At 46.7% G+C, this 27502-nt stretch overlaps 1 protein-coding gene across 2 annotated transcripts in view; it reads right to left on the bottom strand.

Moving 5' to 3' along the window:
• Positions 1–1541: 1541 nt before the first annotated feature.
• The window catches only part of LOC310762219 (major facilitator superfamily domain-containing protein 8-like), a 29162-nt gene continuing 3201 nt past the window's right edge, over positions 1542–27502 (bottom strand). The window contains exons 2-13 of one of the 2 annotated variants that reach the window (XR_014547898.1): positions 25799–25984; positions 25121–25183; positions 23718–23837; positions 20794–20873; positions 17565–17877; positions 15896–15969; positions 14843–14926; positions 12267–12396; positions 10340–10462; positions 7741–7871; positions 7471–7616; positions 1542–4946 (exon numbers count right to left, since the gene is read on the bottom strand). Coding sequence is in view for 1 of the 2 variants with exons in the window: in XM_083612915.1 (XP_083469041.1) it covers positions 7527–7616; positions 7741–7871; positions 10340–10462; positions 12267–12396; positions 14843–14926; positions 15896–15969; positions 17565–17877; positions 20794–20873; positions 23718–23837; positions 25121–25183; positions 25799–25984 (1394 nt within the window). In the remaining variant the exon portion in view is untranslated. Of the gene's footprint in view, positions 4947–7235; positions 7617–7740; positions 7872–10339; positions 10463–12266; positions 12397–14842; positions 14927–15895; positions 15970–17564; positions 17878–20793; positions 20874–23717; positions 23838–25120; positions 25184–25798; positions 25985–27502 lie in introns of those variants that run through there. The other variant, XM_083612915.1, reaches the window with a different exon arrangement.

Here is a 27502-nt window from a genome sequence, read left to right as displayed (position 1 = left end):
AATTGCCATCAATAACCCTCACCTCCAAGAACTTGCCCAGCCATCAAGGTTGTGCAACCCGTACAGCACACAGGTGACAATTATTCACACAATTAATATTCTTGTTCAAAAAACAATTTTCCACCATTTATCAGATTTGTGAGACTAAGACAACTACTTAGAAAGTAGCCATGAAAACTTATAAGCTATCCAAAATAAAGTGAACTTGCAGTGTCAGATTTTACTAAGTTCATCCAACTTCTTGACTCAATTTTTGTTTTTTCTTGTTTTTTAGGTAAGTTCAAGAAGAAGATAAGTAAGTTCAGTGATGTTCCCGGTAGCTGTGAAGGGCAGATGGAAAACAGGGTTCCAGCGTTCTATCCCTGTTTCGCCCTGTTGTTGTTGTTTAGTCATTTAGTGGTGTCTGGCTCTTCGTGACTCCATGGAACCAGAGCACACCAGGCTCTCCTGTCTTCCACTGCCTCCCGCAGTTTGGTCAGACTCATGCTGGTAGCTTCGAGAACACTGTCCAACCATCTCATCCTCTGCTGTCCCCTTCTCCTTGTGCCCTCCATCTTTCCCAGCATCAGGGTCTTTTCCAGGGAGTCTTCTCTTCTCATGAGGTGGCCAAAGTATTGGAGCCTCAGCTTCAGGATCTGTCCTTCCAGTGAGCACTCAGGGCTGATTTCCTTCAGAATGGATAGGTTTGATCTTGCAGTCCATGGGACTCTAAAGAGTCTCCTCCAGCACCATAATTTAAAAGCATCAATTCTTTGGCGATCAGCCTTCTTTATGGTCCAGCTCTCACTTCCATACATCACTACTGGGAAAACCATGTTGTTGTTGTTGTTGTTTAGTCGTTTAGTCGTGTCCGACTCTTCGTGACCCCATGGACCAGAGCACGCCAGGCACTTCTGTCCTCCACTGCCTCCCGCAGTTTGATCAAACTCATGCTGGTAGCTTCAAGAACACCAACCAACCATCTCATCCTCTGTCGTCCCCTTCTCCTTGTGCCCTCCATCTTTCCCAACATAGCTTTAACTATACGGACCTTTGTTGGCAAGGTGATGTCTCTGCTTTCCGTTTCGCCCTAGCAGTCCATAAAGTTGAAGAGCTGCTATTTCGCCCCCGACAGGGCCAATTTATTGGGGTTGGCTGATAGCCCACTCCCCGAGCACAGTTTTCTGGGCTTCCTCAGTATATTAATATTAATTGTGTGAATAATTGTCGCCTATGTGCTGTACGGGTTGCACAATCATTATTAACAGCATATGTTGTATTTCTTCAGCAGCCATCAAGGTTGGCAAGCTATACTTCAGCTACTTCCCTTTGTGGTAGTCCTGTGGTACCTCCCCTCTAGGGTGACCATGTGTCTTGCAAAGCCCCTACACCTTCGTTGGGTATATTGGAAATTTAAATGGTGCCTCTCAGCTATCTGAGTCCCCAGCAGTTACCCACAGGTGAAATTCAGTAATAGCAACTAGTGAGTGTCCTTCAAGAGATGAGGCAGTTTCATACATTCAGCTAGCCTTTTATAGACGGTATTAAATTATCTCAGGCAGTTTCAGTAGGGTGTCAGTTTATTTTTGTTGTTCGTACAGAAATCCAAGAGAGAGACACGAACGCAAGAAACTGAGACACATGGAAAGACTGTTGGGATGGAATCCTGTGTTGGCATCTTTAAAGGACTTATCTGGGCACAGAGGCTGCAGGGCGGTCGTCACTTGAACCCCAACCGCAGAGAAGTATCGCCACATGTCGGACTGCTTGTGTGAAGTGCATGAACACTCTCGCTCTCCCTCTGCCACATGGTGCAAGCCATTTTTATTTGCACGGTGGGGCATTGTTATCAGAGAAGCCATTTCAAAAGCTGCCCAAACCCACCTCCATGTAGGGAAAATAGTGTTACACAACGAGCACCATCATGTTCATAGATACCACGTGGCACAGTGATATTGCATGGGACATCTCTCCTTCAGGGCCGCTGCTTCTCACACGGCTCAAACTTGACAAACAGGATGATACCCTGGAAGGTAGCTTTGCATTTCACAACTCACCTGGTCGCCATAGTTGACTGGGGACTCCATGCAGGTGAGTGAATAGGCTGGTGGGGGATGGACAGATTGTGCTACTCCCTCATTGACCTGCTCGATTTATGTGCTACCCAGAGGAGCTGCTGGCCAGCACAGAACTGAAGCAAATAAGAGGAGTGGCATCATCAGACCTTCACCCACCAGCCCACTTGGTAAAATACTTTTATTTAAAATGCCCTGATAGGCTCACAGCTTGCATTTTGATGCAGGCTATGGATGAGGTTTCCCCCTTCCAAGTCCAGCATGAAAATTCAGGCTACTCAGCAGGCAGTCAAATAACAACAACATCAACAATTGCACGCTACCAACTGGATGTCCGCAAGTTCAGGCGCTATGAGAGCAGAAAAACTTTCTCCATGCCACACCTAACTTCATAAACCTCTACCATGTCGTCTCTTGTGGGTCTTTTCTCCAAACCAGAGGTTTTCAACCTTTTTGAGTCTATGGCTCCCCTGACCAACTACATTCTTTTTGTGGCACCCCTGTGGGGCTCAGGAGCCCAGTTATGTCACCCCTTGCCTGCAAAGCTGGCAGCCCCTCAACCCTTTTTTTTCGAACACCCTCCTGTGTGGAGTGTTCCTTCAGTTTCTTCTCCCTTGGGAGTCCTCCAGGCAGCTGTTGCTACCACCCCTGGTCTCTGAGCTGCCCCACTCCCTGTCCCAAAGAGAGTTGCCTCCTCACACTGCCCCACAGGGGCCTGGGGCTCGTCCGTCCATTCCCAACAGCAAAGGCTGGCGGGCTGGCTGTCTAGGCTACATCACCCACTTGCTTGCTTATCCCAAGGCCACCTCAGCTCCTGGCAACCAGCACTCCCTGGCCAGCCCCAGAGGCATCATTCGCCTGCACAGCCTTGTAGCCAGGGCTGCTGCAACAAACAGCTGTGCAAGCCTTTGGGAGGCAGAAACGCAAGAAGGCATCAGAGGAGGGAGGGAAGGAAAGAAGGAGAGAGGCCAGTGTTGTCCACAGCACGCCGACCATCATCCAAGGCACCCCAGGGTGCCACGGCCCACTGGTTGAAAGCCACTGCTCTAAACTAAGAAGTTCCAACTGTTGCATCCTTTCCTCCTAGGGGAACTGCTATTCTCCTTAATCATTTGGTTTGCCCTTTCCTGAGAAGTCAGTTCCATTCGATCTTCCCTCTCTCAACTGTCTCCTGGCAGCAGCTATCCCTGCACAGCAGGGGGTCAGACTGGATAACCCTCGGGGTCCCTTCCACCTCTATAATTCTACAATTCTATGAGCTCATAGAAGCAGAAGGAAAAGAAGCAGTGTCACTCCATCAGTTCTGCCTCTCCTAGAGCCGCTGAGCCGCTTCCATTCCAGCAGGCCATTTTTAGAACTTTGTAAACTAAGCTGAGTTTGAGTCTTTCCTCCCACCCCTCCCCACACAAGAAAAAGAAATCGTTTTCCTTTGGTGTCATGTTTTTAAGATTGCAACCTTGAGAGTAGGGAAGGTTATTCTCCATAACCCACTCCGGGTGACCTTTTTCATACAAGGAGTGAACTAAAAATGCTTCAAACGAATGCAAGTCTGAGCGTGCAAATTTCCTAGTGACCATTTTCAGTGGGATTAATTATTGCAGCAGTGTGGTTGAGTGGCTAACCAAAGGTCATCACAAAAATAACAAGCAGGAAGGGAGGAGGAAGTGTAAGCGGTTGGTTGGTTTTCTAAAATATAAGGCATATATTAAGTGTCTAAATAAATAATGACTGAAGTACTCACGGATTAGTATTTATGCATTCTTACGGTCTGGATCCAATGCAGTAAGGGAAACAGTCAGTGAAGTTGGAGGGGCGGCCCTGAATTTTGCCTCTAGCCATTGCTTTTCCCCTGTAGCCCCTCCCAGAAGACATTTCAAGGGCTCATTTCTAACTTTGGAGCTGGGGCGAGGGATATGTGGTTCTGAGTAGCAGGGGTTGGAGAGCCACGGGGTTCAGCACTCCCCTGACACCAAATCCTTATCCGATGGAAATGACATCCACACCTGCTACTCGGACAGCTGCCCAGTGTTAATCCACCCTCCAAGACGCAGCTCAGCCCCTAAACGGCAGCACCAACAGATTAACTTGCAAGTCTCTGCTCAGGGTCGCTGTTTGAACACAGCCCAAACCTCCAGGATGCAGAATGATTCTCAATTACGCTCCGGTGCCTCTCGCCAAACAGGTCCAGGGTCACACCTTGCAAGCTGGGCAGCTGACCCCATTGCCCACTGCCCGCATGTGTGACATTGCAAGGAAACAATGCCAGGTGCCATTTGGTGGCAACAACTACAGGAAGGAGCAGGGGGAAAGGGAGGGAGAGGGCAGTGCCAAGAGATGCAGAGACTTCCAGCAGGGATGAGAAACCTGTGACCCCCTAGATAGTGCCACACTAGAACTCCCCTCATCCATGACCACCCACTGGCCTCGTTGGCTGGGACTGATGGGCACTGGAGTCTAGCAATGGCTGGAGGGCAGCAGGTTCTCCATCCCTGGAATGAAGCAAGCTTTAATATAGTGCCCACGGACCCCAGGTGAAGAAGAAGGACCTTGAGAAACTGGAAGTGGTCACATACAGACAGCAGTCCAGATCCGAACATGAATCCAGTTCCATGGCTTGCCAGGCCCCGTTCAGGCTAAGAAATGAGGAATGCCATGGAAGGAGATGGCACTCTTTGCTCTTAGGTGGCAGCATGGAGCAGAGTCCTCAGCCAGGTGGTGGATGACAGGAGACCTGACCAGGAGGAGGAACGTGAAATAGCACGAGTTGGTGGCTGAGCTGTGATTTGCTCAATGGGTGGAGACAAGTTCTTTCCCACTCCCCATCCCAGCAGGAGAGCAGCAACATGGAACCGGGATCCAGCCAGGGGTGCCCAGCACCAGTCAAAGAGACACCTGCAGGAAAAGGACAGAAGCAGGAATGAGGCAGACCAGGCTCCTTGGGGGACACAAGTCTCTTCTTCCCATACTCCATATTAGAACATCTGAGGGTCAACTTCTTCACTATGATCCCAATGTCCCACTGCTGGTCAGCCACTACTAGTTCCAACTTTATTAGCACGTAAATGTCATAAGGAATTTGTGCACCTGCTCACATGGAACTGCAGTTGCCATTCTGCTGCTCGTTCAGCCCAGTTTGGAGGAATCCTTCCTTTTAATGTTTCAACCACCCTGAACGAATGAAGCCTTCACCCTCATCCCCAACTGGAACAAGAACCTAAGCCCCTCGTTGCTGTTTGCTCATCTGCATCTTGTCTTGCTAACCTCAGCCTTCAGACTGCGGTTCCTTACTGTTAATGTGTTAGCACATATGGGGACATGATGTATTTTCGCACAGTGACAACCACCCAAGATGCTGCTGTTGGCAGGCAGGTTCACATTAGAATGTGAACCAAACTGAATTCCTCCCCCATCCCTGGCTCCTATGAATTTAACAGTAGTTTAGGAACAGAACTATAGGTGCCACCAAAAATAGAGCAGCTGTGCTTCCTCCCTCTCCCATTGGGATTATAGCAGGGACACGGGTGGCGCTGTGCTCTAAACCACTGAGCCTCCTGGACTTGCCGATCGGAAGGTCGGCGGTTCAAGTCCCTGCAACGGGGTGAGCTCCCGTTGCTCTGTCTCAGCTCCTGCCAACCTAGCAGTTTGAAAGCATACCAATGCAAGTAGATAAATAGGTACTGCTGCGGAAGGAAGGCAAACAGCATTTCCATGTGCTCTGGCACTCATCAAAGTGACACTGTGCCAGAAGCGGTTTAGTCATGCTGGCCACATGACCCAGAAAGCTGTCTGTGGACAAATGTCAGCTCCCTTGGCCTGAAAAGTGAGATGAGTGCCGCACCCCATTCTTGCCTTTACTGGACTTAACCATCCAGGAGTCTGTTACCTTTACCTTGGGATTATAGCAATGCAAAAATATCCAATATCGCCACACTGCAAATTCACCTAACATAGTCTAGCTCCACAGCATTAGGTGCCATTGGGAAAGGACTGTCTCTTACAGAAGAACATGCATGCAGAAGGTCTTCGGTTCAATCCCCAGCATATCCAAGTGGAGAAGTCCATGTGGAGAAATACTTATCTACATGGACCAATGTTCTGACTCTGAATAAGGCAGCTTGCTAAGTTCCACATCATCTATGTTTGGTCTCCTGATTTGCAACCAGTAGACACCTTCAGCAACTGAGCTTCAGATTCAGTAGCATTCCACAGGCAAAGTTTCATATGTGGACAGACGCAGGGCAAAAACATTTTAATAAATAGAGCAAAATGTACGTACTGGTGCAACTTATATGCAAAACAAGAAGAAAACATGGAATTGCAAGCACCAAAACAACCTCAATTATCACAATTAAGACTTATTGAGGGGGAAAGTCTCTTGCATTTATGAGTAGTGATTTTAAAGGAGGTTTTTTTTCCATATTAACAAATGTGACCATTTGTTCCATATTGCAAAAAAAGGGGACCACCACCAAGTTATCTGTCTGGCCCAACCAAAGGTATACATGTTCTTCCTTGTCCTCCACAACAACCAGAAAATGATTTCAATCAAAATCCAGGTATGTGCCTTTGTGTGTGTCTGTGTGTGTGTGTGTGTGTGTGTACACTCAATAATACATTTTTTTAAACCACTATGCAGACATGCCTGGTAGAAAGAAGACCAGAGCAATCCCCACCACCATTGTCTCACTCTATGTGGGGCTGTCCTTGAGACTGACCCAGAAACTCCAGCGGGTGCAGAACGCCACAGCGAGACTCCTTACAGGGTCCTCGCCGCGGGATCACATTCATCCGGTGCTATACCAGCTGCACTGGCTCCCGGTGGAGTACAAGATCAGGTTTAAGGTGCTGGTTTTAACCTTTAAAGCCCTATACGGCCTAGGAGCCTCGTACCTACGGGACCGCCTCTCCTGGTATGTCCCACGGAGGACCTTACAGTCTTCAAACAAAAACATCCTGAAGCTCCCGGGCCACAGAGAGGTTAGGCTGGCCACAACCAGAGCCAGGGCTTTTTCGGCTGTGGCGCCGATCTGGTTAACATCGTTCTGCAGCTTGACATCGTTCTGCAGGGCCTGCAAGAAAGAGCTGTTCCACCAGGCCTTTGGCCAGGGCACAACCTGACCCCCTCCTTTGGTAATCCTCACAGATCACTAGCCCAATGGTTGCCATTAATTTGATTCTGAATTGATTTTAGAATGCTGTGTTACTTTTATTGTTGTTAGCCGCTCTGAGCCCGGCTTCGGTTGGGAAGGGCGGGATATAAATAAATTTTTATTTTTATTATGGTTATTATTCTGCATCTCCTTGCAGGAAGACTCCATCGCCAGCTTCTCCAGGCCTCACTTGGCTACTGGAGTTTGAGAAGCCACACGCTCAACCATCAGACCAGGGAGATGGTGGAGGAGACATGTGCTCTCACCTGGGTGAGCAGGACCTTCTCTGTTCCTTCAGAAGCACCTCCATCCAACGGGGCTATCATGAGCTGCATTCATCTTCAGATGTTTGTGATGACACGTACCTTCTGGGCGGCTCCACCAGGTATGCATATGAGAGCCCCACCATGATCTGCCAGAGAAGAGGAGTGGGTCAGCACAGTGGGGCTGGCGAGAGGGAGAGGAGGAAAGAGGGATAGGGAGCTCTCACTGTGACCCCAGAATGAAGTTCCACAGCCAGGCCACTGGGCACTCACCGTGAGGAGACTCAGCAAACCCATCATCACCCCCAGCATGATGTCCAAGTTGTTGGTCAAGCCTCCAGCCCACAGAGGCCCAAGGATGGTGGCCACGCCCCCTACAGAGCGACGGAGACCCTGGCTGAACCCTGTGGAAGAAGAAGAAAGCATTTTAAAGAATATTTATCAGTGTCTTCAGCCCTGCCCCTAAAGGCTCCCATATCCATTTTTTAAAGACCTTCGGCTTGTTTTGGGAGGTGACTTCAATGCCCAGATCGGCCTTGTTTTCCCACAAAATACAATATTATCTGGACTAAACTTGGAGGACGAACCTGAAATCTGTCAGAGGGCAGCAATGGACACCACCTCTAACACCACCTGGGAAATATCTTTGTGAACTTATAATTAAGCATAACCTTTTGTTATGCGATGGGCACGGTCAAGGGGATCAAGAGGGTTATTTTACTTTTATCTCCCCCAGAGGATTTACTAGCACCATAGATTATATCCTAACATCTAATAATGTGCCAATTAACAGAGATACCTTCAGGATAATTCCCAGAGCTGAAAGTGACCACTTTCCACTTGAGTTATCTCTGACATCATTTGTTTCTCCTGCCTTTCCTAAATTATTGGATGAAACGGACTATCTGATACTTGGAAATAGAAGGCTAAAATGGAATGCACAGGTCCAAGAAAAAATGATTCAGATCCTGGATTCCCATGAATTTGCTTTATTAAAGGGGGAAACGTTGATAGAAACAGAAAACTTTATGAGAACATAATCAACCGAATGCGCCCACTGATAACCACAACTAGTGTGATAAAAAAACAAAAAGTTTAAAAGACTGACTTGGTTTGATAATGATTTTTTTTTTTTTTTTGAGCAAATCATTCCCTGTCAGGCTTACAATAAAAAGACACAGCACGAAAGAAAAATAGACAGGAAGAGGAGGAGGAAATGAGCTCGAGTGCCCGTTCTTCGTTACAAATTCCATTTGGGTTGTGTGTTTGCTTCATCTAAAGTCCTGGCTGCTCCTTCAGCCTGCTGTGCCTCAGACAACTCTCCGTGTCAACCAACCGCAAGCAGTGGCAAAGACAAAACTGCAATTTCACTTCCGTTACTTGACAAGCCAACAAGCGCACAGAGAGGGAGAAAGAGCAAACCCAGGCGAGTCATTTTCCCAAGCCTGGAAGGATGTTGCAACAATGCTTTGCTGCTCTCAGGAGTGGGGGGTGTCGAGAGGCAGAACATTTTTCTTTTTAAAGAAAAAAGGGAAATCAGGCCACAGAGCAATCCAACACCAGCCAACAAACAAGCCTTGCAAACAAGTGCTGGAGAGGGCAAATGCCGCACACAGTAACTGGACCCAGGAAAGTGCAGCCTGATCAGGAAGTGAATCTGGGAAACTGAAATCCTGGTAGAAATAAGACACTCTGCCCTCTGGTAGCCACGCCAGAGGGAGAGATGCTAGACCTTTTGAGATAGTTCACCTGAACCAATCTATCCCCGAGTTGGCTTTAAACACAATATGAAGCTTTCAGTGAGCAGGTGGTTGTGTTCCTGTATCGGCAGAGTTCTGCTTTGATGCCACCTGTCCAGACAGCTATCAGGAGAGTGACAAGGGTCATCTAGCCCAAGCGCCCCACAATGCAGGAATCGCAATTCTGGTGCATAGCAGTTAAGGTACCTTGGATCAAGGGGGGAGCTCTAGCACCACTCTAGACCAAAGGATCCACCCATGTCATAAAACAAGACTGGAACTATTTAGCCACTGAATGCTAGAATTTAAGGAATAGTTCCTTTCTCCCCACCCCCACCCCAAAAATATGACTATCCTGTAACTATCCAGTGCTCTGAGCACTGAAAGATTCCGTCTCCGACACAAAGTGTGTGTGGCTACCCTTGTAGGAAAGCATAGAGAATCATGCACAGATAAATCTTCTTTGAAAGTAGATGATGCAAGACTAGAAGTACACATCAATGTGTACACAGGTGTGCACATGGCTCAATACAAACATGCAGCAGAACATGAGTAGAGCCTTGAGGTGTCAGCATGGAACTGCATTACTTCAGGCTGAAGGAAGAGAATGCCAGTTCTGAACACTCCCTGCAAGCTATAAACTTAGATTAATAGGGTGAGATTCTATTCCCAGTTATCTTCGTCCATTATTGTTTCCTTCATGCAATATTTGTTTTCTAACTACACACACACAAGCTTTAAAAACAGTGGCATCCCCACCTACAGCCTGAAGTGACAGTTCTAACACACCTCGCTTGTTGGACTGGTCATGTTGGGCGGATGCCCGCTTATTGTCTTCCAAAGAAATTACAGTCATACCTCGGGTTACAGACGCTTCAGGTTGCGCGTTTTCGGGTTACGGACTTGCCGAAACCCGGAAGTACTAGAACGGGTTACTTCTGGGTTTCAGTGCTCACGCATACGCAGAAACGCTAAATTGCACTTTGCGCATGCACAGAAGCGCCGAACGCAACCCACACATGCGCAGACACTGTGCTGTGGGTTGCGAATGTGCCTCCCGCATGGATCACGTTCGCAACCCAAGCGTCCACTGTACTCTATTCCGAACTTTAAAATTTGAGACACAGCCTTACCTTGCGTTCTCTCGGCCGTGACTTTAGAAAAGAGCGACACTTGGGAGACTGCAACAAAGGGAAGGCCCAGGACTTGCAGGAAAACGCCAACGACCAACTCTGTAAGGAGGATGGTAAAAGTACCTGGAAGAAGCAAAGCACACAGAACTCAATAAGGAGGAGGAGCGAGGTGATGGAGAGCAACAAGGGATGATCTGTATGTGCGAGGGGACCACTGAGGGTGAAAGGCATTTCCTCCCATCGCCTCCAGTGGAAGGTTTTTGATGGAGCCCACTTTAAACACAGAGAGAGGGCAGGGATCAGCTTGTGCACACATGCCCGTCCCTTGTCTGTGTGAACAGATGCACTGGAGAAAACAAGGAGCTGTCCGACGCGATTGCCCTAAGATCTGCAATTCACATATGCATGGCATCACCACTTTCATGCTGCAGCCATGCACCGCACAGGGAAAGATGCTCGGGCTATGTCTGAACAGGCCTTGCACCAAAGCAACCCTGTGGCCTTTTGAATGGTGAGGTGTGACATCAAGCACAGCCATTGCATTCCAAGCCGCATGGGCAAGAATTAAACCTATGGATTTTGCATCAGAGGATGCTCATTCACCTCCCAGTGTCAGGTGCATGAACCAAAGACCAAAGTCACACGGTTGATGAACTGAAGGCTAAGGTGAGCTGTATTTTTACACCTCCAGGGAAGATGGAATTACATCTGCCTCTCTCACACAAGTCAAGGGGTTTTATGCCCTCCCCAAAGCCCACATTAAAGATCTGAGGCAGTCAAGTCGTGCATCCACAGCAGTGGCCAGAGGAGGAATGACTGCTGGGAGGAGCGCAGAGAGAAGAAATGCCCTCGTGCATCTGCAGCAGCACAAGCAGACCCCTCCCTCTGCCCCAGCTGCAACAAAACATGTCTCTCCCGTATCAGTCTCTACAGCCACAGCAGGCGCTGTAAATCTCCAACAGTTTGACCTCACCCCCAAAGGCACACTTCTCCATTGTCTCCAGAGACAGATGGATGCCAGAAGAGGGTGGGGAGGCTCAAAGAGATAAGAATTGGTTACCCAAATAAACACATGTTTTACCATGTTGTGGATGGCGGCCAATTGTTTAGATCCGGGATAGGAAACCCTTTTCACCCCGAGGGCCGCATTCCCTTTTGGGTAGGCTTCTGAGGGCCAGATAATAGTGGTGGGCGGACCAGAGGCAAAAATGGGCGGAGCAACTAAAGCAAATTTTACCATTGTACAATACAGTCGTACCTCCGCTTATGTATCCCTCTGGATACGGAAACTTCGGGATGCAAATGTGGCAAACCCCGGAAGTATTTTTCCGGGTTTCGCCAAGCGCGCATGTGCAGAAGCACTCTACGTGCCGCGCGCATGCGCAGAAGCGCTAAACCACGCCGCGTGCATGCGCAGAAGTGGTCCTCCAGTTGCGAATTCCTCGGGATGCGGCCGGACCTCCGGAACGGATTAGGTTTGCAACCAGAGGTAGCACTGTGATCTGGTTTCTAAACACACCCATACACCTTCCATCAAAACATGCAGGAAGCATTTCAGCAGAGCCAGTGAGGGATGTCGGGTTTGGCCTAAGGAGAGTTTCAAGGTCAAGACAAAGATCTGGAGGGCAGCGCCCGGCTCCCAGGTCCGCAGTCACAGAATTATAGCATTGTAGAGGTGGAAGGGACCCCGAGGGGCATCTAGTCCAACCCGCAGCAAAGCAGGAATCTCAACACTCTGAAACCACTTCTTATTGCTCTCCCGGTTCATTCCAGCTGCAGCATTTCCCAACTGCAGCATGGGAACTGGGAATTCTGCCAGAGCTGGCTTCCGCTTCGCATAGGCATGGGGCTGATCAAGGATACCAGCTTCACCAAAGAGGATCAACAGGACCATGGGAGGACCTTGTCAGGAGCTCAGCAACATTACCTCGGGGCCGTACCAGGAAGAACAGGCACCAAGCACAGGCTATGTTGCAGATGACCAGGCCAAGGACCAAGAGGATGCGGTCAGACAGGCGAGTGCTCAGGCAGCGCACCAGGAAGAAGCCAGCAATGACCTGAAGGCAGGGGGAGAGAAGACCGCCATTTTGAGCATCACAGCCTTCTCACATGACTAGACATCAACGGTGCAATCCTATGCATTTCTACCAAGAAGGAGGCTGCGTACACCTTAAAGGCTTAACATATACAGCAGAACCATCATTTTCAAGACAACCTTCATCCCCAGGCCTGGCAAATCAAGAACTATAGTTGATGATCTGATAGTCTTTACTTGGACTGCATTATTTTAACTCATGTCCAGCAACTCCTATGGTATGTCTATGCTATAGGTTTTTTTATTTAAAAAATTAATTTTCCTTTGTTATTGTAAGTGTTCTCTCTGTTTTATAAAGTGAAGTAATAACTAAAAAAATCATTTAATATAAAATAAATAAAGAACAGTACTTTTTTACCATGACATATTGCAACATTTCTTATTGAAAATCCTTATTCCATTGTATTAGGTCTAATGATTTGCTTGGCATAATTCCAATTATTATTATTATTATTATTATTATTATTAGCATTATTAGCATTATTAGCATTATTAGCATTATTATCATTATTATGCCACTCATCTGACTGGGTTGCCCCAGCCACTCTGGAGGGCTCCCAACAAAAACAGTAAAAACACAATACAGCAACAAACACTCCTTATTCTTTCATTTATATATATTTTTTGTTACTCTTTCCAGGTGATTTTTCCTTAGTTTGCACTTATCCTGGTTTTAAATTCTTGATAGGCTGTTGCTATATGCGTCATAATATTTTCCCCCATTGTAAAAATTCCTGTAAATATATTGTTTTTAAAAAGAAACAGTCATGAGCATCTTGAATTTGGCTTGGAAACGGATTGTTGTCAACCAAAACCCAGCATTATATAACCTTGGATTCAAAGTCAAGCTGTCTTCAAGGGCAGACCCACGTACAGCAGTCAAGAGGTGCATACACCGCCCACAAAAATAGCTAAGCCTTAGTTATCAGTTTATCAGACACTTGGTGAAAATGAATCATGCCAGGGAGTGGGAGATCTATGAAAGTAGGGATGAAGAACTGGATCTGGCTGATGGACTGGATTCCCAATACCTTACTCCCGGTAGCCAACTTTGGCAATGTCATAATGACGACAGGTGACCCAATTTTAACAGGGGTTAAAGGAGGTTGCCATAACCAGCCTGTCAATCAGCAGTAACAGCACCTTCCTTTGAAGCTGCTCTTCCAGCACCTATTCACCTTCAAAGGTATAAGCACCAGTCAGGACCGCAGTACCTCAAGGACCACCTCTCCCCACATGAACCATCCCAGACTCTGTACTCATCATCTGAGGCCTTTCTTCGTGTGCCTCCTCCACGAGAGGTCTGGAGGTCAGCAATACGAGAACGGGGCCTTTTCTGCAGTGGCTCCCCGTTTGTGAAATGCTTTCCCCAGGGAGGTTCGCCTTGCGCCTGCATTACAGTCATACCTCATGTTACATCCGCTTCATGTTACATTCTTTCAGGTTACGTCCCACAACGACCCAAAAGTACCAGAAAGGGTTACTTCCGGGTTTCGCCGCTTGCACATGTGCAGAAGCGCAAAATGACGCCACGCACATGTGCAGAAGTGGCAAATCTCAACCCGCACGTGCGCAGATGCGCCGCTGCGGGTTGCGCTCTTTTCATGTTGCAAACGGGCCTCCAAAATGGATCCCGTTCACAACCAGAGGTACCACTGTATACATTTTTAGGTGCCAGGTGAAAACATTCCTCTTCTACCAGGCCTTTGGCGGATTAATATCTTACAGCCTTTTAAACCTATCTGTGGGGAGGGGTGGGAGCAATTATTTTTGTTGCTGTTTTGGTTTAATTGTTTGCTTGTGTTTTATCTTGGATATTATTCTGTGAACTGCTCTGATATCTTCTGATGAGGGGTGGTATATGAATTTAATGAACGGATGAATAAAATCAGCTGTCACGGAGGGGACCCCTTCAAAGTCCTTTTGGAAGAAGTGGCTTAAAGCAAAACAGCTTTCCCCAAACAGAGAAAATATGTCCTCTTTGCCACACTGAGTTTCCAATGATTAGGACACGAGATACTAGCTTCCCTCTCTAGTATCACTAACCAGATGAGTAACCAGGGCTAGATACCTCTCCCACGCCACCCCGAGACTGGAAAGGGGTGGCTTGTGGTAAATAACCTTATCACATTTTCTCTCAAAGTTAACAGGTTTGGCGGTTTGCATACAGTTTAAAAGCCTGCCCAACCTGTTTAACCAGCGGCAACAGTTGGAGAAATTGGGCAGGGATCACTCTTACACACAAATATACACATTACAGAAATTGACGTCTCCCTCAAAAACAACTTTCAGTTCTGAAGAAGTCAGACAAAATCACATTTTAAGGAGGGGAGAAGAAAGTACCCAGAGGGATTCTCACACCTTGGTCCCTCGTCTGAGGGCTCTTTGCCATAGGTCTTGGCACTCACCTCCACACCGCAGAGGAAATACATGATGCTGTTCTCCAGCTCCCCAAAATTCAAGAACTTCTGGGTGATTGGGGTCACCATCGTCTAGAGGAAGAAAACGTACGTGAGCATCCAGGAGCATAGGGGAAACCAATGGCCCCCTTTATGTTCCACCACCACACTAAACGGCCTTGGCCTAGTATACCTGAAGGAGCGTCTCCACCTCCATCATTCAGCCCAGACACTGAGGTCCAGCTTTGAGGGCCTTCTGGCAGTTCCCTCCCTGCGAGAAGTGAAGCTACAGGGAACCAGGCACAGGGCCTTATTGGTAGTGTTGCCCACCCTGTAGAACACCCTCCCAGCAGATGTCAAGGAAATAAACAACTATCTAACTTTTAGAAGACAACTGAAGGCAGCCCTGTTTAGGGAAGTTTTTAATGTTCGATTTTTTTTATTGTGTCTTTAATGTTCTGTTGGGAGCCACCAAGAGTGGCTGGGAAAACCAAGCCAGATGGTTGGGGCATAAATAATAAATTACTACTACTACTACTACTACTACTACTACTACTACTACTAAAGAGACGTAGGAAATGGGGATCTGGGAGATGGCTTTTTCTGGGGCAGCTCCTAAGCTGTGGCGCCCCCTCCCCTTCTTTGGCAATCACTCGTAGCCGAGTAAGATTGTCTTCCATAAACACGGTTTTAACAATGAGTCCGTAAGTGTCTGTGGGTGTACCTAACATCTTCACTGTACAGCTTTCGTCATCTGCTGAAGATGTTCCTCTTTTCTCTGGCCTTTGACGCCTATAGATTAGGACCCACCCTATTCTTTTGACCTCATTGCTTGGCACCGATTTTAATTTTGCGTTACAAATTGCTGCAAATGCAGCTGGGAGGACTTGAGGTGCAGGGCGGGAAACAAAACAAATACCAACAACAAATACATAATGAGAAATAATTGGCGCTTCCCAAAGGGATAAGTAGTGTGAGAACCAGCCAGGAAGGGAGAGGGACAATCTATACAATGAGCATGGGATTTGCCTGAGCATGCAACACATCAAAAATGTCACCTACCTCTAGGGCGGTTTGATTGAAGAGCGTAATGAACTGGGCTGTCAGCAGAACTACCACCTCTTCCCTCAGGTACTCTGCAATGACAAATCTCGTTGAGGCACAAAAGAGCCAAAACAACGCTGGATGGGACATTATTTCATTTCACTTTTAATCTGTATACTGCCTTTTTATATTATTATACATTATTATACCATAAGGTGGTTCACAAGCTGAAGAAACAACAAAGATTGCACACCTCACAACAATCTGATCCGACACAAAAAAGGTCACAATAAAAACTTAACTTTAAAATAATCAACTAATCAAATAAAACAATATTCAATCATCCATTAGAATATAATAGTTAACAGTAAAGTTAAATATCAGCAAATAATAATTAAACAGTTTACACTTAACAATAAAGCATTGTTAAGCAGTAATCAATAAAAAATAATGGCAAGTCACAATGGATAAAATACCATGAAACATACAAAGCCAGGTAACGCGATCAAACTGAGAAACAAGGACTTGTAAAATTATTTTTTTAATAAACTTAACTTTAACCTTAACTTTGCCCCTGCCTGCCTCCCATTTTGTCCTTTCCTTGGAAGACGCTCTGTTCTCAAGGCCCTCTTCTGCCATGAGAGCTACCAGAACATTTGGAAATTGGTTGGCTTGTTTTATGAGATGGTGATGGGAAAAAGAGTTGAGGTAGCATCCTCCAACATGCCAACTGTCTGAACTTGCAGACCAGAAAAGGGAGGCTCAGCTCTAGCCTTCTCCATGTGCCTTCTTGTAGGGCAAGCTTTGGATCAGAGATGGAGAACTTCGGGTCCAGGGATCAGATGGCCCATCAACCTGGGCCCTGGGGCTCTCTCGCAAGCCGTGTGTCTTGCTTTTTAATCTTTAATGATTTATTATTTATTATGTTTTCATATATGCTGGAACCTTGCCAAGAAAGGTCCGTATAGTTAAAGCTATGGTTTTCCCAGTAGTGATGTATGGAAGTGAGAGCTGGACCATAAAGAAAGCTGATCGCCGAAGAATTGATGCTTTTGAATTATGGTGCTGGAGGAGACTCTTGAGAGTCCCCTGGACTGCAAGAAGATCAAACCTATCCATTCTTAAGGAAATCAGCCCTGAGTGCTCACTGGAAGGACAGATCCTGAAGCTGAGCTCCAATACTTTGGCCACCTCATGAGAAGAGAAGACTCCCTGGAAAAGACCCTGAAGTTGGCAAAGATGGAGGACACAAGGAGAAGGGGACGACAGAGGACAAGATGGTGGGACAGTGTTCTCGAAGCTACCAGCATGAGTTTGACCAAACTGCGGGAGGCAGTGGAAGACAGGAGTGCCTGGCATGCTCTGGTCCATGGGGTCATGAAGAGTCGGACACGACTAAATGACTAAACAACAACAACAACAAATATGCTGGAAGCCACCCAGAGTGGCTGGGAAAACCCAGTCAGATGAGTGAGGTACAAATAAATTTTATTATTGTTACTACCACCTGCAGTGAGGGCAAAGAGAGCTAGTCTACTGCAGAAAGGTAAAAGCCCCACCCACTGCTCCTCCCACTTTTGCCTCTGGTCCCGCCCACCACTGCCATGTGGCCCCTGCGAGGCTGCCTGGTAGGGAATGTGGTCCCCTGTCTTTGATGGCCCCATACCCACCACGGAAGAGAGCTCACCTGTCATGGAGCTGAAATTATAGGCGGGAGTCTTCTCCAAAGAGGCTTCTTCATCAGCCAAGTGCCCATTGGGCACATACCGAACCTCGTCACCCGAAACAGCTTCCCGACGCTCCGCGGAGGTGCTGCCGTAGCTGCTGCTCTCCGCTGCCTCCTCGTGTTGCACAAGAGGCTTTTCCTCCTCCTCTTCCACAGCGTCCCGCTCAGCCGCCGCTGGGGCCTTTGAGGAGTGCCCCAATGGCGGCGGCGGCAGATCGTAGTACAGCGTCGCAACAATGATTTGCAGAAGCAGCCACACCATGCACATGAAGATCTGAAGAAGTGCAGGGAAGAAAAGCCTGAGCATGAGTGCATCGCCCTGAACCGTCATTTATTTATTTGTTAAATTTATGTGCTACCCTTCATTGGAGGATCACAGGGTGGTTTGCTACAACAACAAGTCCCCCCCCCCTTTTTTTGTAATGTACACAGTATCTTTTTTCTGTTTTGTTTTTTCTGCATCGGTACTATTTGTAACTATACTTTCTATGGACTCAGCTGCTTTAGTAAAAAAAACAGCGATTTGAATGTGCTATAAACATGCAACACCAGATGGCACCAGAGAGCAAGAAATTTTAAAACACGATTTTCCATAGAGATTTTTTTTCTTTTGTTATAACAATCTAGTTCCTGACTTATTTATAGCACACACACACACACACACACACACACACACACACACACACAGTGTCTGGATCCACCCTTTTAAAATAAAGAATTATTTTTTTTTAAAGGACACGGGGACTTACAGCCAGCCTGCTGGATCAGGCCAATGGCCCATCTAGTCCAGCATCCTGTTCTCACAGCGGCCAACCTGATGCTTGGGGGAAACCAGTGAGCAGGATCTGAGCACAAGAACACTCTCCTCTCCTGAGGTTTCCAGCAACTGGGATACTTCAGAAGCATGGCTGCCTCCAGCTGTGGAAGCAGAGCATAGCCATTGTGGCTAGGAGCCATCGATAGCCTTCTCCGCCTCCATGAATTTCTCTAATCCTCTCTTAAAGCCATCAAAGTTGATGGTAATCACTGCCTCCTGCAGGACCGAGTGCTATAGTTTCAGCAATGCGCTGCATGAAGAACAATTTCATTTATCTGCCCTGAAACTTCCCACATTCAGCTTCTTTGAATGTCCCCCAGTTCTAGTAAAAATAAATAAATTAAAAATTGATTATTATTTTTTACAATTTTTTATTTTTATTATTTATTTTGACTGCGTCAGACCAACACGGCTACCCCAGTTCTAGTGTTAGGAGAGAGGAAGAAAAACATCTCAGTATCCTCTTTCTCTATGCTACATATAATTTTGCAAACTTTCAGCTAGAGCAATATTAAGGAGAAAAGATACTGATAACTCATTTGCTAACAGATCAAGACTAGAAGGACACTTCCACGAAGTCTATTACAAACTGGGGTTTTAAAAGCCTTATTTATAGCCGCATCCGAATAAGTGCACTCACTAAGTCTGGATTCTCAGAGAGGAAGCAGATCTGTTGGGTCTTTGCAGCTGCCTGGCAATTATTTTTTCACCTTATTTAATGACACAGTCGGCACATTCCATCCAAATATGATTTCATCTAGTGCTGGTTTTGATTATATGAATCTTTGATCCCCTGTTTCTGTCTTATGCTGGAATACTGCCACTTTGCCTCTTTTGTACAAGCTCTTTCTGATATATTTTTCCCTTTATCTTTCATCTCTTTACTTGACACCTGACCGGTCTCAAATGCTTTTTTCTCTTTTGTTGAATTCTCGCAATGCTCTGCCAGCCTTGTCACACACTGAATGAAATAATAATTAAAAAGTTGAATAGTTGGGGGCGGGTGGCTGATTCTTCCCCTCCAGCTCCCCCCATATTCACCACAAGGCATCAGAATGTAAGAATATAGGAAGAGTATGCTGGATCAGGCCAATGGCCCATCTCAGCCAGTATCCTCTTCTCACAGTGGCCGGCCAGATGTCCATATGGAAAGTCTTCAGCCAAGACCCGAACACAGAACCAACTCTCCCCTCCTGTGGTTTCTAGCCACAGGGTCAGAGCAAAACCATTCTGACTTTCCTTCAGCCTCTAACAAAGACAAATAACTCCTCCCAAAGTTAGACTGGGTCTATTTGCACCAGAATTAGGCAGGAATAAAGTGTTAGAATTCCTGCTCCATGATTGCAGTCATGGGATTTTTGACTTTCACATGACGGTGTATGTTTTGACTCCACAGAGTGGGAAGTGAGGGAGACTGGATGTTTGTGTTACTGTGCTCTGTGAAGTGGGACTATTGTCCTTTGGTTTTGTTTCCCCTTGCTGTCTGATGCTAGAGAGGGGGGGGGGAGCCACGTTGCAGTGCTCCGTATGTGTTTATATGTAAATAGATTAGCCAAAATGCTGAGTTGCTGAGGTCTGTCACGTGCATGATGCGGAAATTCTGCGGATCCCTAAGTGTGCCGATGTCTGTTGGCTGTCATGTTCGGATGGAAAAAAGCTTATGAAGCTCCTGAACGAAATACCAGGAGGGAGAGAACATGCCAATCGGGCGTGTGTCTCTGCCAGGGTCCTACTCGAGTGTAGGATGAGCTGCTGACATAAAGTGATAGGAACTGCACTACTCTGGGACTATTCTGATACAATTAAATGATCCCCCACACAGGAGAATGCTCTGCACATAGAAGTCTAGTGTGCCAGGGACAACGGTTCCAGCCCAGTCCTTTAGCTGATTCGCTTCATTTTCCAATCACAGGGACATCTTCCTTTTCTACACTACCTGCAATCTGAAAAGGTGTTGCCCACCCTGCCCAATCCACCAAGCAGCCATGTGCAGGGGCGGTGCATCCTGTTTTGTCGCTTGAGGAGAAATGTCCGCCCCGTCCCCCCGCTGCTACCAGGGCACTCTCTTTACCAGCATTGCACAGCGGTTGCCCGCAAAGTGCTGGCAGCAGTGCCAACTTTCAGTGAGGTTTCCTTTGCAAGATCTCAGGCATTTCGTGAGATCCCACTGGAAGCCAGCGCTGCTGGAATGGGCAGGCGGCAAAGAAAGGGGGGCACCACCCCTCGGGCTCCTGCCGCTCAAGGCGGGAGCCTCATCCTGCCTCATCCATGGGCCAGGCCTTGCACCATCGTGGAGAGGAGCTTGCCTCACCCATGGGATCAAATGCACCAGGCTGGATTATACATACTTTCTAACAAAGTGCTTCTACTCACCCCAGGCGATGTGAACTTGTCGACCACGAAGGGCCCCACCTGGAAGTTACAGAGGCGCAGGAACAGGTTGCAAGCTGGCCCTGGGGGCAAAAGTGGCAAGTCAGGTGTCTGAAAGCAGCATGGCAGCAACGTACAAAAGCTTAGAATCTTAGAACTGTTATTTATTTAATATTTATTTACGGCTATTAGCCCATAAAATATGTACAAACATAAAAACACAGAGACATAAAAACAGATATATCCGACAACAGAAGGTGAACACCACGATGCAAGGGTGGGTCATTGAGCAGAGCCAAGTGACAGCTTGGGGCCAGGAGAGCTCCAAGGGACGGATCACAGAAAAGGAAAACTGAAGACGAACTCCAACATGCACTCTCATCATAACAGTCCGATTAGTTTTGATGTTGTTGTTGTTTTTTGGTGGTTTTTGAGTGTGAGATAACCGCATTCAGAAATCTCGCCACCTGCAGAGTTACAGAAGGATCTGTATCCTGCAAAAGCAGTGCGGCGTGTGACTCAACAGGCCTGCCAACCAAGTGCAGTAAAGCAGGACCCAGGAATTTAGCCCTGGCTATGCTATGTAGGGGACAGATTAGAACTGTAGAGTTGGAAGGGACCCTAGTGCAAAACCCTCCAAGGCAGGAATATGCCGCTGTCTCATACAGGAACCGAACCTGCAATTTTGGCATTATCAGCACCATGCGCTAACCAACTGAGCCACACAGGCTGCAACCTCCATGTTCCGCTTGTTGCGGCATGACCTGCCCACCCACTCTCACATAATTCTCAGTAGCAACAATCCTTTCAAGCAGAGGCGCCGGTTGCCAATGGACATTTGGCCGGCCACTGTGAGACCAGGATGGTGGCTGGGATGGACCACTACAAACAAGCCCAAATTGCACTGACCAAGCAGGGTCTTTGTATGTTCTTTTACACTTCTGGCTGTGGAAGAGGGGCTCCTCCTCTCCTCTGAAGCCAGATCAGAAACACAACTGCCTTTTAGAAGGTTGGAAACTTTTATCTGCTAATCTGCAAGGCTGAGGCACATACTGGGAGAAAGAGACTTTGTGCTAGCCACCAGGCAATGGCTTTTCCCACCTGCTTTGCCCAACCCTCCAGCCCTAGCAGCCTTTCCCAGACCATGACTTAGGAACAGCAGAAGCAGCTGGGAAGAGAGGAAGAGAGTTCGGGGATTATTCTTATTTTAAAAAATATATTTTTTATACATTGTGTGTCTTTGCTTTTAATTTTGTGTTGTTATTTTCTGCACTGTTACTTTTATAGATTATAGTTTAGAAATTATTGATTGTAATTGTTAAGAATGCATTTCTGTTTAGTTGTTATTTGCTGATATTTAATTTTATTATATTAATTATATTATATTAATTTTATTATATATTACTATTATATTCTAATGGATGGCTGAGTATTACTTCATCTGCTGTAACTTGTTTATTTTAATGTTACATTTTCACAATGACATTTCTGTACTGGATCACACTGCTATAAGCTGTGCAAACTGTATGGTTTCTTCGGCTTGTGAGCTGCCTTGTATACAGCAATATAGAAAGGCTGTATAAAAATGAAAAGTGAAATGAAAAGAAAAGAAACACTGCTTTTCCATGCAGAGGCACTTGCTACATCAGGATATCAAGGAACTGGGTCTACAAACAAGCCCAAATAAGCCTTCATTTGTATTGCACCTTTAAAAAATCCTACACCTTTCTCCTTCTCTGTGTGTGCATTTCAAACTGCAACAATTGCACTGCACCCAGTTTGTTTCCACACTGTTTTGTAATAATAAATAAATTGTTCCTGGTTAAGCAGGGAAGGGCTGATGATGATGCCTCCCGCTTGCTCCATATGAAACAAAGCAAGCATGTTATGCCATACCAAGCAGTTAATCTGCATGTTATTGTTCCTCAGAGCATCAGAAGAGACCTGCTGGGTCAGGTTAAATAATTCTCTGTCCTAGCATCCTGCTCTCCCCGTGGCCGGCCACATGCCGATGAGAAGTGCACAAACAGGACCTGAAAGCAAGAGAACTCTCCGCACATGTGAATTCCCACAACTAGGATTCAGAGACATGCTGACAGCAGACAGCAGAGGCAGAGATCCGCCACTGTAGACGTTAACCCTTGATAGTCACATCCTCCACGTGTTCTGTCTTCTCCATGGCAATTGCAGACTAAACAAATGGTCTTGATTGGAAAATTGGTCCACAAATGGACTGATCTCTACCTTTGATTTCCACCTGAGTCCCCACAAACATCCAGGGAGGTATGGTAATAACAGAAATGCATAGCCAGGGCAGGATGAAAACCTTTAGAGGACCTGAGCACTTTGGTACCCCCAAACATATCTAATTCAAAGTATTAATAATAATAAACCACAGAACAAAATTTGATTTGTCGAAATGAAACGAAATTAGTGAAATGCAGATTAAGTGATAAAGATTGAAAAATCTTCAGATGTAGTTGAGGGAAGTCTAAAATATTGTATAGGATATGAACATATGTTATATGATTTATGGAAATTATATGTAAAATTGAATAAAAATTTATAAAAAAGGAAAAAAGGGAAAAAATTCTCCTTTTTTTAATTGATCAGATCCTCAAAACTAATATTACATAACACATCTGCTTCTATACTTTGTAGAGATAAGGCACCCAGCCTGCCTTGTTGCATATTTCTTCTTTTGGGATTTTTAATAGACTTCCACTGAGAAAATGAACGCTCAGCTGAGCCATTTGTAGCCATCAATGTTAAAAACCCGGCAAAGGAAAAATTTCTGTGGTGCACCCCCCCCCCTTCCCTTAGTGCCCTAAGAATGTGCTTATCTTGCTTAATGGTTAACCCAGCCCTTTCCATAGCAGACAGGAATATACTGAAGGTTTTTAGAGGGCAGAGGAAATCAGACTTACCGATGAGTAGCCCAACCTGTCTGCATGCCATGACAGCCGCAAACACCGTGGCGCGCTCCTGGGACGTGGTGGTTCGGGTGAGGTAGCCAAAGATGGATGCTCCTGCTCCTGTGCCCACACCTGCAGGGGAGGGCCAAGTACAAAGAGTCAGAGGGGGGAAGGGGGGACAGAGGACAGAGGACAGAGGCCATCCTAGCTGTAAGTCCTGAAAGACCTGCTCCCTGCCTTGCAGAGCTTTTTCTACCAGGCTGGGGAAGGCATGCCCCAGACTGACTCCAACTACAAAAAAAAACTAAGGCTGGGGTTTTGTTTGGGTATGGGGGCCAGTTGTGGCTGTTAATTTCTGTATCATTATTTTTAGATCTTATTCTGACTTGTGGGTAAATCATTATCAGATTGGTTGTGTACTTTTTGATGTTTTTCATTTATCGTTTATGACCGCTTCTGTTCTACAGTGGTACCTTGGTTGTCAAACTCAATCCATTCCAGGAGTCTGTTCGACTCCTGAAATGGTTTGAAAACCAAGGCACAGCTTCTGATTGGCTACAGGAGCTTCCTGTACTCAATCGGAAGTCATGGAAGCCGCGTCAGATGTTCAGCTTCCAAAAAACATTCGCAAACCGGAACACTCACTTCCGGGTTTGTGGCGTGCAGGAACTAAGCCGTTCGACAGCCAAGGTACCACTGTATTTGTAATTATGCAAATTTCTTCATGTTGGAAGACGCCCTGAGTATGGTTCTAAGTATGGAAAGGCGTACACAGATAAAGCGATCTGTGTACAGCCATACCTCGAGTTGAATGTGCTTCAGGTTGCGCACGCTCAAGTTGCGCTCTGCGGCAACCCGGAAGTAACAGAGCACGTTACTTCCATGTTTCGCCGCTCGCGCATGCACAGACGCTCAAAATGACGTCACACGCATGCGCGGAAGTGGCGAAACGCGACCCGCGCACGTGCAGACACGCCGTCGTGTCTTGCGTTCCGCTCGGGATGTGAACGGGGCTCCGGAACGGATCCCATTCGCATCCCTAGATACCACTGCAGGTGTAACAAAACCATCCCTAAAGCACAGTGGGGGGGGAGCTACTTTTGGCCTGCAGGCTGGGTTCAAGTGCAGGAAACCTTTGGGAGGGTGCATTCCAACAGGGGCGGAGCTCTAGGTGGAAGTGGGCGGGGCAAAAAGCAAAGCAAAACAAGGAATGCGAAATTCCCCTTCAGCAGTATCCATTTTAAATGGGGGGGGGGGGAGGAAATAAAATTAAAGGAATACTCTCACACCCCAATTTCTTTTTAGAAAAGAGGAAACACAGTGTTTTTCTCCAAGACCCGCCACCCAAATGCAACTATTATTCAGAAAAATCTCACATGCACAAACATAAACACACCCTCCACTCCATCACTTACCTGCCACCAGCCGACCACTCAGAAGCATCCATTTGGAACCCCCAACAAAGTACATGAAGTTCCCTGGAAGCAGAAGACACAGGAAAGACAAGCATGAGTTGCAGAGGAAACCAGGCTTAAATGAATCAACTTGCTCTAGAGAAAGCAACTTTCTCCCCAATATAGCACTCTACTCGAAAGCAGGGCACAATTCAAGTCTACACGCCCTTTTTCTGGGATCTCCCTCTTTTTGCAGGTGGGATTCAATCACATGCTGGTCGATTCAGCTTGCGTGGTTAGGGTGGACTTTGCGCTCTTGTGCAACAAACCCACTTCCCCCAAGGGATACTTTTTGCTGTAAGGAAAGTGATGGGGAAAATGAGCTGGAAAGTGCAAGATGCAACCATCACTTGGCAAGTCGCCTGGAAGAGATCTGACATTTTAAGTCCCTTAACATAAGACGAGCCTGCTGGATCAGGCCCATGGCCCATCCAGGATCCTGTTCTCACAGTGGCCAACCAGATGCCTATGGGAAATCCATAAGCAAGAACCAAGCACAAGAGCCTCCTCCTCTCCTGTGGTTTCCAGCAAAGTTTAGCTTCCACCTACCGTGGGGGACTGGAGCCTAATCTGCATGCATTGACCCCAAACACAACCACTGCCCCTGCCGCCACTACTCTCAATGCAGCCCCCACTTACCTGCTATCTGAAACAAGTTGGCGAAGAGGATGATGGCCTTGGTTTTATGGGTACGGTCAGACCAATATCCAAACAGTGGGCCTGTGATCAGCCCGGCAAAGCTAAAGGCAGAGATGCCCAGGCCCAGGAAGTAGGGCTCAGCATTGAGAGTTTGCAGGTAAGCCCAGAGGGTGGGCAGGATCACAGCTGCGAAGAGACGAAAAAATAAACTCCAGTAAATAGAAAGTATCAAAAAGAGCATCCATCAGAAGTGGCTTCCAGAAACTATTATGATTAATATCATTGCTATTTAAATTTGTATACCCGCGGGTATATAATAATAATAAAAATAACAATTTATTATTTGTACCCCGCCCATCTGGCTGGGTTTCCCCAGCCACTCTGGGCGGCTTCCAACAAAGATTAAAAATACATTAAAATGTCACACATTAAAAACTTCCCTGCCTGTACGACCGGGAAAGATTCAATTCCTGGAACCCTGGAGTTTCACTGCCAGCCAGTGCAGACAAGATGGAACTAGATGGGCCAACCGTCTGACATCATACAAGGCAGCTTCCCGTATCCTTATGCAAAACCAGAGCTCTGCTAGATCAGGCCACAGGTCCAACTGGTTCACCCATCCTGCTGCCCACAGTGGCAAGCAAGGCTTGAAGGCAACAGTCCTCTGCTATTATTGCTCCCCAACCAACACCTTTCCACGTGGCAGGCTGCCTCTGCTCCTGAATACATCATGGTGACTAGGAGCCATTAATATCAGGAGTGACACCCTGCAAGCTGGAGTTATTTATTAGCAAGAAACTGATCTGCACAGACTGGGTGGAGTGTCTCATGAGCACAGCAGCTCCTCCCTTGCTTGCCATACGTCAGGAAAATTCCTGCTGGGCTGGTTTTTGGGTGTAAAAATGGCGTCGAGGGGAGATTTTGCCGAATCGGCAAAAAGTCAAGGAAAACCTGGATGTACGGCAACGTGATGGAAAAAGCAGCTCAAAAAGCTTAAAATCACTACTTTGCAGTTAGGTTTCCCCCAAAAAAGCTCAACAATTTTGGGGTCTTCCTATAAAAAAGCTTAACATACCCATGGATTAGTTGCTGAGACTGAAAGTCCCCACCTGCCCTCCCCTCCAGGGCTTTCCCCAAGCAATAGGAGACTGTGCCTGTGTGAAGCTAACTTCCCAGCCCTTTTCATGACTCTTCTGGTTCTGGGAGACCAGGTGGGAGGAGAGCATGTCGCAGCGGGGGGGGGGGGGTCTTCACCCAGGACTCTTCACCAGCCAGGCCTATCTCTGCCTCTTGGCCTCCCTCCTCTCCTGCTCAAGCTTGTGCCTCTGATTGTGGACTTCTCTGTCACAGACTCTCCCAGCTCATTAAGTCTTTGACTGGATGTTCATGAGTTCAAGTCTTATGGGTGGGGCTGTTATTGGTTGGTTGGTGTTTGCGTGTGTTGTGTTCTTGGTTTTATTATGTGTTTTGTGTTTTTATCTTGTATTTTTATGTCGCAAACTGCCCTGAAATCTACATATGAAGGGCGGTATACATTTTTTTAAAATAAGAATAAGAATAAGAATAATGAAGAACATGTTTCTCTCCACTTTCCAGGCATAATTTTGTACAACTCACAGTCATGTCTCGCCTCACCTTTTCTCTAAATGAAACATCCACCTATTCTTCTAAATTTTAAATCCTCCAAGGTTGCAACTTTTCCTC

Source organism: Podarcis filfolensis (assembly GCF_964270895.1).
Source record: "Podarcis filfolensis genome assembly, chromosome: 5".
In the NCBI taxonomy this organism is placed as follows: Eukaryota; Metazoa; Chordata; class Lepidosauria; order Squamata; family Lacertidae; genus Podarcis; species Podarcis filfolensis.
This window is presented reverse-complemented; position numbering and strand designations above follow the sequence as displayed.